Source organism: Pan troglodytes, chromosome 4 (assembly GCF_028858775.2).
Source record: "Pan troglodytes isolate AG18354 chromosome 4, NHGRI_mPanTro3-v2.0_pri, whole genome shotgun sequence".
Classification (NCBI taxonomy): Eukaryota; Metazoa; Chordata; class Mammalia; order Primates; family Hominidae; genus Pan; species Pan troglodytes.
In genome coordinates this window covers 107545419-107566274 of record NC_072402.2, presented here as the reverse complement: position 1 = coordinate 107566274, position 20856 = coordinate 107545419, and the positions used below count along the sequence as shown (strand labels likewise).

Here is a 20856-nt window from a genome sequence, read left to right as displayed (position 1 = left end):
GGTAGAACTTGTCCAGATTTTTTAAATAGGCATTCCTATTTAAATTCAGAATAAAAATGCTTAAAAGTCTTCTAGCTCTCCAATATTTGCATAAAACAAATTATAAAGGTATTAAGTATTCATTTCTCATCTAAATCTAACATACTGCTTTTGTAATGAATGCTAAGTATAATAGCTCTCTATCCCCTTTCAAGAAATATCTCTTATTATTCTTGAATTGGTTTTAATAAATACCACAGGTCTCTGCACCAAATCTTCTAAGATATTATGTTAAAATCAAATGCATATTTATATTTAAAAACCATTCAGTGCTTACTCTTTTTGATTAGTTTCAATGTAGATAGTTCCAAATTCCAATTCCTTGCAGCCTAGTACCTGAATGTTTGAAATATGACTCTACTTTTAGAGAAAGACTGCCGGTAACCCCAAAGCCCATCTGGGTCACAGTGACTGACTCTAAGCTCAGAACCCTATTATCAGTGAATCTCAATGATACCACATAAAAATGTCATCTCCTCATTTAAACTCATGAAAGTTGGACATAAAAGTGAAGAAAAGAAGAGGTACAAAGTTACCGTAATAGTTAACATGTATTAAGTGCCCATTAACGAAAGGCATGGTCCGGAGTATTTCACAAATGTGATCTTTAATCTTCCCAACAACCCTGCAATGTCTCCCTCAAATTACTGGTTGTACTAGGTTGAATAATGCCTCCCTCTCTCAAATTCCTGTACACCCACAACCCATGAATGTGATCTTATTTTGAAATACAGCCTCTGCAGAAATAGATGAGGTCATTCTGGATTATGTTGGGACCTAACCTAATGACTGGCATCTTTACAAGAAGAGAGAAATTTGGACACAGACAGACAGATACAAGAGGCATAGGGAGAACGCTGTATGACAAAAGAGGTAGAGATGGGAGTGATGCATACACAAACCAAGGAATGCCAAGCATAGGCAACCACTAGAAGCTGGGAAAGGGCAAGGAAGGTTATTTCCCTATAGCTTTTGGAGGGAATATGGCCCTGCCAACACCCTGATGTTAGAAATCTAGTCTCCAGAACTGTGAAAGAATAAAGTTTTGTTGTTTTACGTGATTCCATTTGTATGGCAGCCTTGGGAAATTAATAAACTGATAAAGCTACAACTGTAAAATGTTTAAAGAAAAAAAAAAAGTAAAGCTACCTTAAAAGAATTCTCTAGTTCTCCTTTCCAAACCCAATTAACTTGTAAATGTAAACTTATTTTAAAAAATGTAAAACTACCACAATCGTTTTGTTGCTACCCCGATTCCCCACTGGTGGAGCTAGATACCTAGTTTTGCCCAAGTACTACTATATCCAAAGCTTAAAAAATGGTCAATTTTAAAAGCAGAAATATTACAGACTTAAAAGTAATATTTTCTTTTTTAGTCAAACGTTCCATCCTCAAAAAGAAAATTCACATTTTTAGTTATTCGGTTTTACTAAGTTTCTCATTCATGTCTACACCCAAAAATACAAATAACTGGTTTTGTATAATTTTAAGAAAATACTTTCTTTTGTACATAAAAAAATGAATCACCATAAAGTTGAGATTTTATTTGGAATCCAAATGGCTGTAGTCGAATTAACATGCTAATTCAGAATGTATGCTGTAATTTTTATGTTTTGGAAAAAGTTTAAATTTAACTTTTGCAGGAAATCATAGAAGAGAAAATTATTAAAATCTTTTTCACCCACCCCCAGTTGAAAATCAAAGTGTTTATTGTAAAATTATTTCTATTCACAGCCAGAAATTTCTACAACACTTGTTTTAAAAACATGCTCATGGTTTTAATGGTATTTCAAAGATATGTTATCAAACACATACACTCAGAAAACAGAGATTTAGGTAACAATCAAAAGTGCTCTATTAAATTGGAGAATTGACAACCTGATAAGATTGTATAAATCAGTTTCCTTACTACAATTTGAAACATTTCATGAAAATTTTGATTAAATATATACCTGCCCATTTCTGAATAGCTATACCTATGTATATGTATACATGTGTGTCTGTGTATGTATAATGGTATACACACACACACATATAGAGGAAGAGTTTTCCTGAAATTTACAAGGGCCCATTATTAGATCATACATTAAACCAATATATAGGGAACAAACTTAATAGGTATGGATCAATTCCTTATGAGGACAACTAATATAGACTTTGTATCCCCACCCAAATCTCATCTTGAATTGTAATCCCCAGGTGTTGAGAGAGAGACCTGGTGGGCAGAGACTAGATCATGGGGGTGGTTCCCCCCATGGTGTTCTTTTGATAGTGAGGGAGATCTCACGAGATCTGATGGTTTTATAAATGGCAGTTCCCCTGGGCTTTTCTCTCTCTTGCCTGCAGCCATGTAAGACTTGTCTGCTTCCCCTTCCTCTACGATTGTAAGTTTCCTGAGGCTACCCGCCCCCCCAGTCATACAGAACTGTGAGTCAATTAAACCTCTTTCCTTTATAAATTACCCAGTCTCGGGTATTTCGCTATAGCAGTGTGAGAATGGACTAATACAAAAACAGACCGGGCACAGTGGCTCATGCCCACAATCCCAGCACTTTGAAAGGGCGAGGTGGGCAGATCACTTGAGTCCAAGAGTTCGAGACCAGCCTGGCCAACATGGTGAAACCGTGTCTCTGCTAAAAATACAAAAATTAGCTGGGTGTAGTGGTGTGTGCCTGTAGTGCCAGCGACTTGGGAGGCTGAGGCAGGAGAGTCGCTTGAACCTGGGAGTAAGAGGCTGCAGTGAGCTGAGATCATGCCACTGCACTCCAGCCTGGGCAACAGAGCGAGACTCTGTCTCAAAAAAAAAAAAAACCCAATAAGTATAAATAATCCATCAATCCCTAACTATGTTTCCTTTCTGGTAGATAAATTCATATATATATATATATTTTTAGCATCAAGATATTTAACATTCATAGTGGTCACCAAATTTACCCTTTGAACAAATAAATCCTTACAAAAAGATGTTCTAAAAAAATGGTCTCCCAAATATTTCTTCTAACTGTAGAACCCGAAATTTTCTGTCAAAATTCAGTTTTATTTTAGAAATAATTTGCAACTTTAAGTATACTTTTTCAAAGGATCCAAAATTAACTGGGACATTTTTATATATAAGAATTACACACCAATACAACCATTACTTAAACATTTTAAAGGAAAAATTACCTGGTATCCATTTAGGTCAGTATAAAATCTATTTTGGCTTTTTATATCAGAAGAAATTTTCATTGCAATCTCACGGTTATATACTTTTCGGATGTCCACAATATTGGAAACTTCCACAGACTGTCCTTCTATTCCTAAATTTAAAAAAATATATATGGATTAATAGAAAGAAATTACTTGCCTCACCTTTTTGAAATATACTATACAGAACTCTTTCCAAAGTTACATACATTTTCTTGTTTTCTACTTCCTGTCTTAACATCTCTCATATAATAAATGCTATGACAATTCAACTTTTCTTTTTAAAAACTATCAGAAGGTAGATAGCACTTATTCAGGGGAGCATATTATTCAACTAAAGAATGAAGCAGCTGGGATGAGAAAAATGTAGATGATGTATAACATGTAAATGATTCTCTGAGTTCTAGAGGAGAAACAGGACATGAAATGAAAAAAGGGCTGCCCAGCTACAGGCCAGTCCACTTCTCATCTGCACCACCATTCCCCAAAGAGCCATTCTAGCCCACTTTTTCACCATTCTCTCCTTATAGACCAGAAATTATGAGCCAGTAAAGTTTACATTCTGCTGGTTCAAGTGACAGTGTATTATTGCTAGGAAAAGAGACAGGAGATCTAATGAGATGGTTTATGGCTGAAAGTGATATTAACATATTAGTATTTGTGGACTATAATCTGGAAAGCTCTCCAGAAGTTAAATCAATTTTAGTTGAGTTTAGTTATCTCTTAGGACCCCTTGTTATGAAATGATCCATTTTGTCCTTTGTTATATAAAGCAGAGGACAGCTTAAAAAAGTCCCTAACATATCAAACATTCGTTTGGATAAGCCTCAAGTGTTTACTAGTTTCTGTCATTCTACTTTAATTGTATCTTCAGGTCCTCAGTGAGACCTTGGGTCAATTTCATAGATAGAGAAGAGGAAATCCAACACACTTAATACAGATCAAGGGTGTATGAGACAAAAAGGAATGAATTAATGGCATTTGCAGCGACCTCCATGAGACTGGAGACTATTATTCTAAGTGAAGTAACTCAGAAATGGAAAACCAAACACTGTTATGTTCTCACTGATATGTAGGAGCTAAGCTATGAGGATGCAAAGGCATAAGAATGATACAATGGACTTTGGGGACTTGGGAGGAAGGGTTGGAGGGGGGCGAGGGATAAAAGACCACAAATAGAGTGCAGTGTATACTGCTCAGGTGATGGGTGCACCAAAATTTCACAAATCACCTCTAAAGAACTTACTAATGTAACCAAATACCACCTGTACCCCAATAACCTATGGAAATTTTTTTTAAAAAGGGTGCGAGAGAGATATTACAGGACCTTCTAAAGAGAGCAATTAGGAAAGTGGTCATAAGAAGAAAGAGTGATGTCATTCTATTCAATAAAGCTGACGCTTTCTGAGGTTCAGAAAGGAAAAAAGGAAAAATGCAGAAGGTAGGAAAGGAGTAAGGAAGACTTTTTCCTAGGAGACAAGTAGAATCCCCAGAGCTTAGCAGAAGGTGACAGCAAAGAGTTAAAGAAAGGAAGTTTAACTCTGTGAGGTTTGTGGGAAAGAGTGTAAATGCAGGCCCCATGATTGTCGGGGCTGGCACCCGTGATCCTACTGAACACAAGGCTTCTCCTCAGGACTCCGGCGCACCACACAGGTTCCCAGTGTTCCCAGTATTTGGCTGGGGCAGGGCACGCCATAGCAGGCAGTTTCCCTTCCATCCCCCTTGGGCCACACTGGATCGGTCCTTCTGGAAACAATGACTGATAAAGCAGAGAAGGTTGCTGTAGAACCTGAAAATGTGTTTAAACGTCCCAGGGAATCTGAGAGTCCTTCATCTCAGAAAAGGCAGAAGATGGCCCTGTTGTTAAGGAAACAAAGAGCAGGAGACAGCCTTATTGGAGGCTCTGCCATGTCCAAGGAAAAGAAGCTTATGGCAGGAGATGGTATTCCACCAAGCCAATTGGATTCTCGGTTTGATGACTTCAGTGGTTGCAGCAAAGATGGGCTGATGCAGAAACCTGGTAGAAATGCACCTGTAGGAGGAATCATTACCAGCAATTTCTCTGGAGATGACCTAAAAGTCACAGAAATACTCCCTTTTCCAAAATGTCAAGAAGAAATTAATGCTGATATAAAATGTCAATTAGTGAAGGAAATTCAACACTTTAGACGAAAATATGAAAAACTCTTCAAATTGCTTGAAGGACTGCAAGGACCTATAGAAGTCAAGAAATGATTTTTTGAATCCATCATCAAGGAAGCCACAAGATTTATGAGACGAGACTTAATTCAGCACCTTGAGAAGAAACTGGAACAAATGATTTCTGGCTACTTGTTCAAGAAGGATCATCTCACCCCAAATGCATAATCTTGTTAATGACTGAGGAGGAAAAAAGGATCAAATTGCTGTTTTCTAGAATGGAACAGGATATTGCTGAAGCCTCCTAGCATGTGTTAGTGAATAAAATGGCCTTCCAGAGGCTAAGACATTTCTGTTAAAAAAAAAAAAAAAAAGAATGTAAATGCAGTTAGTGTAGGCACCATAGATTTATCTGAAAAGTACAATGGAAATTCTGAAATAAAAATAACAATCTAGTGATAAATAACACTTAAATGGGCTGAAGCCTCTAGGATCAGAATTTTCAGAATGCTCACTGAATTTCTTTCCGGTATATACTGCTCTTCCAACTTGAATGGAGCTAACTTCAGTTTCTTCCTACATTCATAAAACTATTATGAGTACCATCTCCATGGGTGAGGAAATGTGGAATGTTATTTAAAAAAAAAAAAAAAAAAAAAAAGAGAGAGACAGGGCCTCACTATGTTGTTCAGGCTGGCCTCAAACTCCTGGGCTCAAGCAATCTTCCCACCTCAGCCTCCTGAGTAGCTGGGACTACAGGCATGTGCCACTGCACCCAGCTAATGCCTTTTTTTTTTTTAATGGCCATAGTCTGAACCACTAACCCCTGCCAGTTACCTACACATGTACATTTCCTGATGACAATTATTACAAGGACCTGCAAAGATAGATGACCCAAATATCTCCACCACTATTGGGAAGTTGAAAAAGAAATCACACACATAGCTGATGATAAATAACAGTATCTTCTCTGACCTACGAAATGCATTACTCTAAATGCAAACCCTCTTTTCAGTATGCTTACATTAACCAAAATAGTTTTGTAAAGCCAAAATGAAATGTATATGGAATTTTAATAACAACAGATAAGCATCTACAAATGAACCAAAAACATCCAAAACACAAAATGTAGCACCAAGCATGATAGTACTCACGTAATACTAGGGAGCTTAGCTGATGACAAGAAGTAAACTCTAATTTACTAAAAGAATTCATTGGGTTTTTAGTACTATTTTATGTTTTCTTCTCTCTAGATTAGATATTGTCTCAAAGATCAACAGAATACATGAAATGAAATAAAGCCTTAACAAAAGAGAACATCATTAATTTTAATTCATGTATCTCCAGAAAGCATTTATAAAAGAACATGCTTCAAGGAAAAAATAATAATTTCACACTACCTCTAGCAATAATAAAGTATTTCTGTTGAGAAAATCATCTTTCTCAAGCTCAGTATTATACTCAGATCCTGTTGTGGCAACAAACACTTAAAGCTCTTTAAAAGGAGCCTTTATGTCCATTCACAATTCAGCAAGATATCAATTTAAAGTTTGTATCAGGACAGACTTTTAAAATAAGATTAAACTTAATATGCTTATTATGAACAAGCCAAACAAAACCTGTAATGGTCATAAAAGCAAGGAGGTATCCCTGAGTTCTCAATGATAATTTATTATTTTTTTAAAGATCAGTATATGTGAGAGAGTGAAAGGATTGCCAACTGTTCCTATTCTGTGTCAGTAATTCCCTAAGTTTGTACCTTTCCCAAAGAGGCTCATGAAATGGAAGGGAGAACTTCCCAGGAAGCAGGAATGCAAACCAGCAGTATCCAGTGGTCTGTTTCACCTGTGCATCACATGGCAGCAAAAATGCTATTTTTTTTACTAAAGTGGCTCCACCTGGGCATGAATGGCCAGGGCTTTCTAAGTCCCTCTGGGGGACTTAGACTTCTCTTTAACACTTTACAAGATTAGTCACTAGGGAAAGAAAGGAGTGATGCCATTCCCAGGTTTTAACAAAGAGAAATATGTGCCCTCTTGCTGCTAATTCTCTCCTCCTTGGAAGAGAGAATGGAGTTTGTTTATCCTTATTTGCATAGGCAACGCAAGGTAGAACAGAGCCAGTTCACAGGTGAAAAGTGGTAATAAAGAGGCCAAAAAGAGTCCTTCAGAAGGTCCCACTACATCAGAGTGTTCTATAGATGCTGTAGATTCCAGTCTCACACCCGGAGCTAGGATTTTTTTTTTTTTAATCTCCCTACAGAATGTTAGCTTCTCACAGATACAGACTGTCTTACACACCGTCTTTGCATTCCAGTTCTTAACAACATTTGGGGTACACGGTAAGTACTGAATCACTGTTAGACAGAAATAGCTAAGATATGAAAGCCTGTCCTTTATCATGCAGAAGTTAGCTGACACGGGAGGAAAGTAAACTGGGCTATGGATAAAGTTTAAGTAGCTGGAAAGATGAGAGAATAAGAACTTTCATTTTACATATATGTTACATGCATGTTAGAATATAAGTTCCCTAAGGCTAGAGACCATGTCTTATTTATCTTCATGTTCCCAGCACGTAGACATGTACAATAAACGTATACTGAGTGAAGGGTGGTAAACGTATGCTGAGTGAAGGATTGGCAGCTATGTCGCAATGACAGGAGCCAAGAGTTATTGATGCTTACTATGTACCATATGTTTACTACAAGCTTTACATATAATGACTCCTTTCGTCCTGACCCTAAGCTGAGGAAGAAATCACTCGCCCAAGGACAAGACTGGCAGAACCAGGACTAAACTACTACATCATCATGTCTCACTGGCAGACCAACTATTGGAGAAGGCTCAAGTTACTCTGGGACCAAGGGCTGGGAGAGGCCTTGTAGTAAGCGAGTAGAAAGAAGACCTCCAGATTTTGTTTTTGTTTTTAAGGGCAGAGGGCACTGAACTGAAATCTGATATCCTGCAAGAGCTATTTGAGTGAAATAAAGCACAAGAGGTTTCCAGACCCCAAAAACTCTTTAAAACAACCCAAAACTCTCTTTTAAAATGGCACACTCACCTTAGAAGCCAAGAAAGTAATACATATTTAATATTAAAGACAGATACTCTATTGCACAGCAGTTCCTCCCCACTGTACCTAGCTGAGATGTACATAATGGTGAGCCCAGGAGGCACACACCAGCATGTTCACTGCATACTGGCGCTAGGAACAAAAAAAATGGGAAGACATGCTAGACGCCCTTGAACAGGGAAATGAATAAATAAAATCACATACACCCATGTTATGGAATGCTGTGTCACAAATGAGAAGAATGAGGTAACTGTCTCTCTTGGCAGAGAAACATCAGAAGAAAAAAGCTAAATGTAGCATTTGTATAGCATGATAAACTATGCTGAAAATCGACACAAACACAATACTATACTTTTCTACAGTTGTAAGACCGTGTGGTGCATGTATGCTTGCACATATATCTGAATTCCTCTCCTGAAGAGTGGATGGAGACAGACACAGATGCCAGAGGAATTTTACTTTATATCTGTAATGTGTGAAATTTGTCAGAAGAGTACACATATATATTATTTATACCTGTATTTGTAAAATAATATTAAGCATCTTTAGAATATTTTCTGAGACAGCAAGAAGAAATAAAACCAAGTAGGTCACCGTCAGGAGGCTGAGCCGTATCACAGCTTTGGGAGGACAGAACACTCAGGCTTACAGGGTTTTAGCACCACTCTCAAAATGATGTTGCTCTTCTCAGAGCCTTCCCCCACTGGGTGGATCAGGAGAGAGAGAACAGAAAACAAAAGGCATCACCCTTTTAACTGTTGCTTAGCACCAGTCTAAGGAAACCAAAAAGCGTGCTCCCTCGTGTGGGGAGAGAAAAGCTGGAGGGCATGCCGGTGCGGTGGCTCATGCCTGTAATTCCAGTACTTTGGGAGGCCGAGGTGGGTGGATCATGTGAAGTCAGGATTTGAGACCAGCCTGCCCAACATAGCGAAATACTGTCTTTACTAAAAAAACCCCACAAAAATTAGCCAGGTGTGGTGGTGGGCACCTGTAATCCCAGCTACTTGAGAGGCTAAGGCAGGAGAATCACTTGAACCCAGGAGGCAGAGGTTGCAGCAAGCCAAGATCGCGCCACTGCACTCCAGCCTGGGGCAACAGAGTGAGACTCCATCGCAAAAATAATAACAATAATAATAATTATTGTTATTATTAAAAGAAAAACTGGAGGGCAAGCCCGACACACGCCATGCCTGAAATATGAGGTAAAAGAAACATACACGAGGGTGTAAGGACTCCAAAAAATGCAAATGGAAACCCTGGAGTCATAGCTCTGAGCAACAACTAATGACGGCCTTTGGAAAATCCCAGGCTTTTACTTCCTCTGTACCACCAACTCTCTCAGATCCTTCAACAATTTATCTGAAGCCGCCTAATTCAACCCTGAATTGCAGAATCTCAGAGTTAGCTCAACCCTCTCCACCTCTCCAGATCATTTTATTCTAGCTATTTTGAAATGCAAAGTATACTTTTCCAAGGAATATACTCATAAATCATACACCACTCTCACCACACTCAACCAGTTATAGGAGAGGCAACAACTTGGGAAAAACGACAAAAAAGAACCTCACTCATATCCCAGCAAAGTCCAGTATCTTATCAGTGGCACCTAATGTGATTAGGACAACTCATTAGATCAAGAGGGACAATAGCAAATGGCCCACGGTCACCTAGGAAAAAGACAAGTGATGGCGAGAATCCTAAGAGGCATATTTAAGTCTGCAAATAAAAGTTTAACTGAAATTTAACACAGCTATCAAACCACATAAAATAAATCTCCAAAACACCCATCTAAGATTCAAAGAAATGTCTGTGTGTCTTAAAAATACTGGCTCTCAGGCAAAGGGAACCTTGTTATCTATCTAATTGTTGCTCTCATCTCCTTTCCTCCAATCTGTCTCAGCAGAGAGGATGACAGAATCATCATTTTGTTGCAGAAGTAGGATAATAATAGCTATCAGAAAAAACTAGGGCTTCTGATTTTGAATATTCCCTCTTCAATTTTGGAAACATTTTGTTTTGTATTTTAATCATCAAAAATATAAAAATACCTTTGCTATTATGCACTTACTTTAGTGATGTTTTTGTAAACTTTATCCAACTTAGCTTAAAGCTCAAGCTTATGGTTATTAATTAACATATACTGCTTAATTCGATAAGTATGCTTATACGAAATTCTCACAACAATGACAAACTAAGTCAACATCTAAATGTTTCTAAAAAGAAAATATTATCGTGACCATATTTAAAAAAAAAACTGTACTTATATCTGAAAGTACCAAAATAAAAATGGTAATAATTCCCACTACTGGATGATCTTTTTTTCCATGTTGACTCACTCAATTTACCATTCATTATAAGATCTAATTTATCGTCTGAGTCACTGCCGATTTCTGGGTCTGTAAATGTTCATATTGATTATTTCTCCACAAGTGAAAATTTTAACATCTGCTTTCATGAATACAAATTTTAGTAAATTTCATTCCAAGTCACAAATTTAAGAAAATGATGATATACTGCTTTGTGCCATTCATAAAACACTACTAGATAAACAGCTACTATTACTTACCAATAACTTATGAGTTAGGCACTAGTGTACCTATTTTATGCTTTTCATTTCAATAATTCTCATGAAAATGTCAAAAACTAAATCTGTAATAGGAAAGGTATGGCATTTTGATCATATGAATTGCAAATGTTGAGTAAAGATTATACGAATAAACTATGATATACTTGAAGAAGACATAATAAATGAAAAACATAAAACAAAACTGTAAGGCTTTTTGGTTTTTTTTTGAAGTACTAATGTTATGAAACAACAGAATTTTTTGGAAGCTCTGTTTTGGAGGGATCATAATACTGACATCAGTTTTAACCTCAAAATAGATAAAATAAATAACGTCTAACTAAAACACTCCCCTACGAGGTGAATAAAATAGCTCACAACACTGGAGTTTTTTGGTGCCTTCCCCGTGTCCCAGGCTTGGGCTGGTCTAGGACAGAGGAGAGAAGTTGGCTGAACTAATCATGATATTTGATCTGCACATCTGTGGCACTGGCAGTTACTCTGAACTTACCTACTTCCTGTTTTCCCAAACATGCTCCTTTCTAAGGAACCTTTAGGCAGGAAAAGATTCCTCATAATGACCTGCCTCCATGACAGATGTTTCTTTTCCACCACTCTATTTCTTCTCCCAACTTATAAAAAAAATAAAACAAGCAGCAGCATATCTCTCACCCTCTTTAGTGGGTACTGAACAAAAACAGTTCAATATATTGGTGTCTGACTGGACTTTAATGACTAAGCAACAAATATTTCTGCAAAACACATGGTTTCCAATTGCTTGCTTTCACCAAAATTGAAAGCATACCTAATCAGGTTGTCAGGCAGTAGATCTTTAAAAATAATTGATTAAAATTAATGTTTGACGATAGATCAGTCTGTGGCTTATGGCATCTAACTCAGGAGTTCAAAGTACTGAATGATATTCCTATAAGAAAACTCCTTCAATCCCTCTCCCCCTCCCCCTCCCCACGGTCTCCCTCTCCCTCTCTCTCCACCGTCTCCCTCTGATGCCGAGCGGAGGCCGGACTGTAGTGCTGCCATCTCGGCTCACTGCAACCTCCATGCCTGATTCTCCTGCTTCAGCCTGCCGAGTGCCTGGGATTGCAGGCGCACGCCGCCACGCCTGACTGGTTTTTGGATTTTTTTGGTGGAGACGGGGTTTCACCGTGTTGGCCGGGCTGGTCTCCAGCTCCTAACCGCGAGTGATCTGCTAGCCTCGGCCTCCTGAGGTGCCGGGATTGCAGACGGAGTCTCGCTCACTCAGTGCTCAATGTTGCCCAGGCTGGAGTGCAGTGGCGTGATCTCGGCTCGCTACAACCTCCACCTCCCAGCCGCCTGCCTTGGCCTCCCAAAGTGCTGAGATTGCAGCCTCTGCCCGGCCGCCACCCTGTCTGGGAAGCGAGGAGCGACTCTGCCTGGCCGCCCATCGTCTGAGATGTGAGGAGCCCCTCTGCCCAGCCGCCCAGTCTGGGAAGTGAGGAGCACCTCTTCCCAGCCGCCATCCCCTCTAGGAAGTGAGTGAGGAGCGTCTCTGCCCGGCCGCCCATCGTCTGAGATGTGGGGAGCGCCTCTGCCCCGCCGCCCATCGTCTGAGATGTGGGGAGCGCCTCTGCCCTGCCGCCCCGTCTGGGATGTGAGGAGCGCCTCTGCCTGGCCGCAACCTCGTCTGGGAACTGAGGAGTGTCTGTGCCCGACCGCCACCCCGTCTGGGAGGTGAGGAGCGTCTCTGCCCTGCCGCCCCGTCTAAGAAGTGAGGAGCCCCTCCGCCCGGCAGCCGCCCCGTCTGGAAAGTGAGGAGTGTCTCCGCCCGGCAGCCGCCCCCTCCAGGAGGTGGGGGACAGCCCCCGCCCAGCCAGCCGCCCCGTCCGGGAGGGAGGTGGGGGGCCCCTCTGCCCGGCCGCCACCCTGTCTGGGAGGTGTACCCAGCAGCTCATTGAGAACGGGCCATGATGACGATGGCGGTTTTGTCGAGTGGAAGGGGGGGAAGTGTGGGGAAAGGAAAGAGAAATCAGATTGTTGTTGTGTCCGTGTAGAAAGAAGTAGACATGGGAGACTCCATTTTGTTCTGTGCTAAGAAAAATTCTTCTGCCTTGGGATGCTGTTAATCTATGGCCTTACCCCCAACCCCTTGCTCTCTGAAACATGTGCTGTGTCCACTCAGGGTTAAATGGATTAAGGGCGGTGCAGGATGTGCTTTGTTAAACAGATGCTTGAAGGCAGCATGCTCGTTAAGAGTCATCACCACTCCCTAATCTCAAGTACCCAGGGACACAAAAACTGCGGAAGGCCACAGGGTCCTCTGCCTAGGAAAACCAGAGACCCTTGTTCACATGTTTATCTGCTGACCTTCCCTCCACTATTGTCCTATGACCCTGCCAAATCCCCCTCTCCGAGAAACACCCAAGAATGATCAATAAATACTAAAAAAAAAAAAAAAGAAAACTCCTTCCATTACCAGCTACTTATTTATGTGAACAACTTTCCTTTGCACTGATATTTATATAAATAAAAATTAAGAATAAAATCATATATCATTCTAGCAATGAGTGACATTCATCAATGGATACATTATCCATTAGGAATTAAAAAGGTACAACCCACTGAGAAAAATGTTTTCATTAAAATTTATAAAATAAAATTATTAGAATAGGAACATATTTATGTTTTTTGACCAACTGCATACAAATAATAATTTTTATATCTCAATCCAGAAGAAATAAAATACTTAGAGCCTTATAACAGACTTTTAAAACTGTATACATAAATACACACACACACACACACACACACGATTTTTGTTTTAGAGAAGTAATGAAAGACTGACCAATAACAAGGCTCTGAACCACAAAAATACTACATTAAGATAACATTCTGTGGAGAAATAGAATGTAATTATAAGGAGAAAATAATGATGTGAAGTTTCTGACAGTTAAAGAAAAAGCTAGTGCAGGCTTTTAAAAAACACATGATTTAGTACCACTGCCCATTGGATATGCTTATTTTTAAAAGTCACCATGTACAATACACCAAAATAACATCCTTTGCAATTATTTAAATGTATAAAGAAAAACTTCAAGTCAATTAAAAAATATATAAGGGACAAAGAGTTCTTCAAATCCTTATAGTGGGGTTCTAAACAACCTTATTTCACACATTGTGATATTCTTTTCCTCCTTTCTGCCTTTCATGTGACATTCTCTAAGACCTAGCCTCTCAGTGACTCACTTCCTTCATTAAATCCTCCCCAATTCCCCCAATCCTTAATGATCATGCTTTGTCTTATAATACTAAACTATCTAACCCATCTGGCTCACTCACTCTTGTAAGTAGATACAACACTCACTATGGGTAAGGTTCCTTGTATATTTACTCGGTGAATACTCCAAACATCCTCTGAAGCTGATTTTACTACTGTCAACATTTCAGGATGATAAAACCAAAGCCAGGTTGGCAGTAACCTGTGCAAGGTCAAACAGCTGCTAAGTGGCAGACCTAGGATGGGCCTGGGAATAAAACACAAGAGAACTGGCTCTGGAGTCTCAACTCTGAGCCATTACACATCTCCTGTGTTTCCCATCCCTGTGCCCTTCACCTGAGTTCAGTGCAACCCACCTTTGTAGGGGATGATGCTTCTTTGCTAAGGAGTTATGGCTTCAACAATCAGCTGCTCTCAAACAGCCCCAAAGATAACCTCTGAGTTCTGAATCTGTGTAACCAGAATGTGCTTACAGTCCCTTAAAATAACTTTCTCTTTCATGCCTGTAGGGAATAATCAGATTCGTCACATAGCTACTTATTTCAATTTTTAAAAGTTCCAATTAACAGGGAAAAAAATCCTTAGCAGTCAATTGCATATTATGATATTCCAAAAATGTTTTAATTACCTAAGCCTGCCTAGCTATAACTTACTTAATGCTTTTAACTTTTAAATCAAACTAAATATGGAATATAGCTATGGAAAAAAATGAGAGATTGATTGCAAACCATCTTAATGTCCTCATGAATCTTTTTATGAAAATAAAAAGAACTTCAGTGAAGCTCTGAGACCTTGTTTACAAGTGGGGCAGACTCCAGGGATGGAAGCCCCAGATTCAGGCATTCTTAGAAGATGAATTTAATCACTTCTTGGCCTTTTGGCTAAGACCAAGTGTAGAAGATGAATTTAGAAGCAGGGAGTCAGGCACAAGAGATTTTATGTGAAACTAAGTTGTATGAAGACTCTTTGACAGTTATACCTAATTGAACATCTACCTTTTTTATAGATTAAGAAACTGAGTCCCTAAGAAATTAAAGGACAAACCCATACTCCTCTAGTTTGCTTAGAGGCAAAACTAAGGATTTGGATCTCTAAATCCCAATGTGATTCCCTTAAAAGAGGGGTCTTCAAAAGTTTCATGGAAAATGCATATCATGAAAAAACTATGCATGGATTTCATCAAAATAAACTCATACTTACTTATTGTAACATGTCTGAACAGGATCTAGTTTGAGGCACTAAGAAGGGTGAGACTTGGATTTGATAAGAGCCCCTATCAGAGCAATATAAATTATGCTAAAATTTAAACAAGAACAAACATCAAATTTATGGTGAAGCTTAGGTGGAAGTATGGTGAAATCACTGATGCTTTATGAAAAGTTTATGGAGACAATGGTCCAAGAAAATCAGCATTTTACAAAACAGATAAATTGTTTTAAGAAGGGATGGGACAATGTAGAAGACGAAGACTACACCAATTTTCAAGAAAAAAAATTAAGTTTGCTCCTGCTCTAACCGAAGAGAACTAACAATTAGCAGCTTATACAATTCTGACTGAAAAATTAAAGTTGAGGAAACTTTCCACTCAATGGGTGCCAAAACCATTGCGTCCAGATCAGCTGCAGACAAGAGCAGAGCTTTCAATGGAAATTTTAAATAAGTGGGATCAAGATCCTGAAACATTTCTTTGAAGAATTGTAACAGGAGATGGAATACAGCTTTACCAGTATGATTCTGAAGACAAAGTACAATCAAAACAATGGCTACCAAGAGGTGGAAATGGTCCGGTCAAAGCAAAAGAAGACTGGCCAAGAGTAAAAGTCATGGCAACAGCTTTTTGGGATGCTCAAGGCATTTGGTGTGTTGACTTTCTGGAGGCCCAAAGAACAGTAACATCTGCTTGTTATGAGAATGTTTTGAGAACATTAGCCAAAGCCTTAGAAGAAAAACACCCAGGAAAGTTTCATCAGAGTTCTTCTCCACCATAATGCTCCTGCTCATTCCTCTCATCAAACAAGGGCAATTTTGTGACAGTTTGAATGGAAAATCATTAGGCAGTCACTTACAGTGCTAATTTGGCTCCTCCTGACTTCTTTTTGTTTCCTAATCTTAAAAAAATATTTAATGGGCACTCATTTTACTTAATAATATAAGTAGATTGAAATGACATGGTTAAATTTCCAGGACCCTCTGTTCCTTAGGGATGGACTGAGTAGCTGGATTCATTGCTTACAAAAGCGTCATGAACTTGATGAAGCTTATATTGAGAAATAGTTTATATTTTTAATTTTTATCTTTTAATTCCATTTGTCCACAAACTTTTTGAAGTCCCCTAATATGTTTAACTAGATGAAGCTCATTTTGATTCTCTAAAAGCCAAGAGTCAGGTTATAAATCCACTTATGTTTATATATTCAAAACTGCTCAGAGAAAAACTAAGCAACTCTATTAGATTGCTAAATATGCAAGAAAATCAGTCATTTCAGTCAAAGGAAAGTCTTTCCTTCCATACTTTTTGATGTCAGTTCATTACATTTTACCTCCAGGCTACTTGTTTTCTTTGAGTAAGATCCATTACATATAATACTTTATAATATGTTGGTGGAAAACAGGGCAGAAGTATTGCATTTAAGATGTTTCCCCTAAGGGTTAAAACATGGTTTACACACACATACATACTCACTCGCTAACAAACACCTGCCTAGGAGAACACAGTCCTTGTGCCAATGAAATGTACATGACACACTCGTTACCCACAGTGACCTAATTCTTCAAAGTAGCTGTTGATATCAGAAACTAGGACACTAAAGTCCAATAATTACAGCTCTGAAGACAAATAAGGCCACAGTTAGCAATGTCACTTATTGGTATTATATTATTGCAAGGTATGTACTTTCCTTGTAGGTGCAGTATTAAATAAAACATAAGAGGATACAGGAGCTTCTGTTTGTATTATATTCTATCTTCTAATCACAGATTAACCAAAAAAGCTAAAGTAGCAGCCTATATGGTAATGTTTAAAGCTTCAATTAAATGAAAGATGATTATACTGCAAGAAAAATTAATTCCCACCTCCCTCAACTTTTCCCCCAGAAGAGTGTTATCTTCTACAAATGAAATAAATTGCATTTCATTAAATTATGGGTGCTACAAAATGGATTTATTAAACCTGACATGGGCAAAACATTATATTTCATTAGAAATTTTTTTTCTTTTTTTCCTTTTTTTTTTTTTTGAGACAGAGTCTCGCTCTGTTGCCCAGGCTGGAGTGCAGTGGCGCTATTTCGGCTCATTGCAACCTCCGCCTCCTGCGTTCAAGCGATTCTCCTGCCTCAGTCTCCCGAATAGCTGGGATTACAGGCACGTGCCACCAAACCCAGCTAACTTTTTGTATTTTTAGTAGAGACGGGGTTTCTTTCACCTTGTTAGCTAGGATGGTCTTGATCTCCTGACCTTGTGATCCGCCTGCCTTGGCCTCCCAAAGTGCTGGAATTACAGGTGTGAGCCACCGTGCCACGCCTTCATTAGAAATTCTGAACTGCTCTGATCTTGTAGAACTTTTAAGGCTAGTGAGCACAAGATTTCTTCTAATTTAGTATTTTTAGAAACCTTTTGAATGCAATGTCTGAACGATAATGAAAAGGAAAACAGAGTGTTCTTTTATTAGTTTAAAAGATGTTAAGAAAGAGAGAGCCCTTCAACTGCACTTCTGATCATTTTCAGAATCTGGAGAGAACGCAAATAGAGAAACAAAAGTTAAATACCAAACCAAAAACAAAAGTAGGTTGAACTATACGGCCTCTCAACTCTGTTTCAAAATCATTAAGGACCAATAAGTTTATATGATTTTGGAAATGTTGCTTGTCGTTCTTGATTTTGTTTTCTCCTGAAGCTTAATTTGGGCAATAGCTACTTTGGGGAGAAAAGGGTCAAAGAACAACTAAAGTAGAGATTGAGAAATGTAAGAATATTTTGTCAGGTATGCATTAGTTTAGTTTTTAAATTGGATTTGTAAGGTTTAACAAAAATAGACACCCAACAAAGACAATCTTTAATACTAACTCATTTTCTGTTTCTTTATTCCTTGTTGCTGAGATTACAAAATCTTTTGTATAATTAACTGGTTTAGTAACCTAATACAATTACAGTATGTAATCATAAAACATTAATAGTCTCTCTCCCCAAACCCTCATTTCTTCCTGGATTGAAAATCTGGTACTAACAACAAATAGGCTCTATTCATTAATACTCATGCAAATAACTGCATCTGGTTGGTTTAAGGGGGACAAAAGTAGCATATATCCAAAACTAGTTTAGTAAATTAAATTCAAGAATAAATATTTTTTGTTATTTTATGCAATACTAGCTAAAAGCCAATCTACAACAGCATGGAAGTTGGCTGACGTTTCCTTTGCATCTAAAATGAAAAGCCACATTTTGTCTATGCATCTTGATCAATCATCCAGGTGTCTGATTTACAGGAGGCCAAAGTTTAGAATGTTAAACAACTTTGCAGTATTTCTTAATAAGGAAGACTTGGCACTAAATAACAGATCCCTGAAGACTGATCACCCTTTCAGGCAGCGTGAACGCTGATAGAGCCAAATACCCTGAAGACTTCGTATATCTATCATGGGCCTTGATTAGTGATTTCGTTAAAACCCCAATCAGCCAGGATTCAGACAACCCGAGTGTTCAGGCAATGGTATGTGAAAAACAGGAGAGACAGGTGAGTCATGAAGATTACTAAGGAAAGACTCTCTCCACAACCGGGCTTATCTTTTCCCAGAGGGAGATTTGTTAAGAGGAGCTCAAATACAAACATGGGAAGGTATATAGTTTGGAAGAAAGCATTTCAGGTGATTCTGGTATCTCTATTTCCTACCAACTGCTTTCATGTGGAAAAAAAAAAATGATCTGGACTAGAAAGAAAGAAAAAAGATTTACATGTTACGTCCAGTTTATATATGACAGCTTCTCATTTAATCCAGGCAACTACTGTAAAACTCATCAGTGAGGTGCTCTAAGTTTGCATTACACTTATTTATCCATCATTTATTATTTTTTTCATATGCCCGAGAACACCAAGGAAGAGAAGACAAATAATCTAGAAAGGAAACACATGAAAAAAGAAAATCAAGCCAGGTGCAGTGGCTCATGCCTGTAATACCAGCACTTTGGGAAGACAAGGCGGGTGGATTACCTGAGGTCAAGAGTTCGAGACCAGCCTGACCAACATGGCAAAACCCCATCCCTACTAAAAATACAAAAATTAGCCAGGCGTGGTGGTGTACACTTGTAGTCCCAGCTACCTAGGAAGCTGAGGCAGGAGAATCCTTGAACCAGGGGGGCAGAGGCTGCAGTGAGCCGAGATCGCTCCACTGCACTCCAGCCTGGGCGATAGAGCGAGACTCTGTCAAAAAAAAAAAAAAAAAAAAAGGAAGGAAAGAAAGAAAGAAAACTAAAGAATAAAAAAGAGAAAAGAGGCAGAGGCAAGACCAGCAAATAGAAATGGGCTACACTGAGAGCCCCTTTGGAAGGCCAGGAGCCAGTCAAACCTCAGTGGCCCGGGCTCCTGCTTAACACTATTAGCCACTGGACAGTTCACTGCCCAGAGGGAAACAGGAAGAGAGGGGGAAAGGAAAAATGACAAGCATTTAGTTCTGATGAGTGTAGTTTGCTCAAATAAGTAAATAGGCAAGTCAGAGTCTATTAATTTCCAAGTCAAGCACTAAGCTACAGCCACCAGCAGCAGAACAGGGCCATCTAGTCTACACAAACTGCCCTATGATGTGAGAACTAGAGGTCCTGGATAATCCAAGGAAAACCCAGAAGATACAGTGACATAATTAAATAAAAGCAAAAGCAATTATGCAAATATACCTGATTGAGAAGTTGGAATTTTAGGAAGAGTTGCTACAGCGTTTCCTCTGAGACATAGCCCATCTCTAAATATAACTGATGAAAAACAATGGTAAATCAAACCTGATGACACAAGTTTGTGCCAAAGTGTGTGCCATGTTGTACTCCAGGAAAAACTTTTCCACTAAAAAACAATAGTTTAAAGCAAACTTAAAAATAGATCAGCATATCTTCTGTGTGGTAATGCTATAAAGTTGAAAATGTAACTTAGAGCTCTCAGGGGTATTAAATAATGGCTTACACAAGAGTACAAACAGATGATCAAAAACAGTTTCTGACTTACCAGAAGTTTTGAGAAACTCAATAAAAGATTATTTCAGAACTACAGGTTTTCCTGTAGGTAGCAAAGTGATCACAGATAACTTCAGAAGTCACATTTAGGACACAAAATTAGTGTCTAGCATTATTTTTCCCACCTGCCAGAGAACTTTTACTTCTTGATTCATCCTATGAATCATGGGTTATTCTGAAAAACCTATCATATTATTACCTAAAGAAGTTGCATGAGAAAGTTTGTCCATACCTGAAATTCTAACAAAAAGTAAATACTAATGAAATTTGAAGTTAATAAAAAAGTTAAATAAAAGCAAAATTAAATTTAACTATGAAATCAGAAAATTGAACTTCTGTGATTTAAGAGATTCCCTGAACATAGTATCCCTTTGCTTTCCCACAATAC

General features: G+C 38.6%; 2 protein-coding genes across 8 annotated transcripts in view; one reads left to right on the top strand and one right to left on the bottom strand.

The window, feature by feature from the left end:
- Window positions 1–20856, bottom strand: part of MAN2A1 (mannosidase alpha class 2A member 1) — a 190445-nt gene that overhangs the window by 24861 nt on the left and 144728 nt on the right. For all 7 annotated transcript variants that reach the window (XR_010156965.1, XM_063810525.1, XM_063810528.1 and 4 more), the window contains one exon: window positions 3205–3338. Coding sequence is in view for 6 of the 7 variants with exons in the window: in XM_063810525.1 (XP_063666595.1) it covers window positions 3205–3338 (134 nt within the window). In the remaining variant the exon portion in view is untranslated. The remainder of the gene's footprint in view (window positions 1–3204; window positions 3339–20856) is intronic.
- On the top strand, window positions 4981–5460 carry LOC107974800 (cancer/testis antigen family 45 member A10-like). Its single transcript, XM_016953604.4, has one exon. It carries the CDS (start codon window positions 4981–4983, stop codon window positions 5458–5460), a length of 480 nt encoding a protein of 159 aa, XP_016809093.4.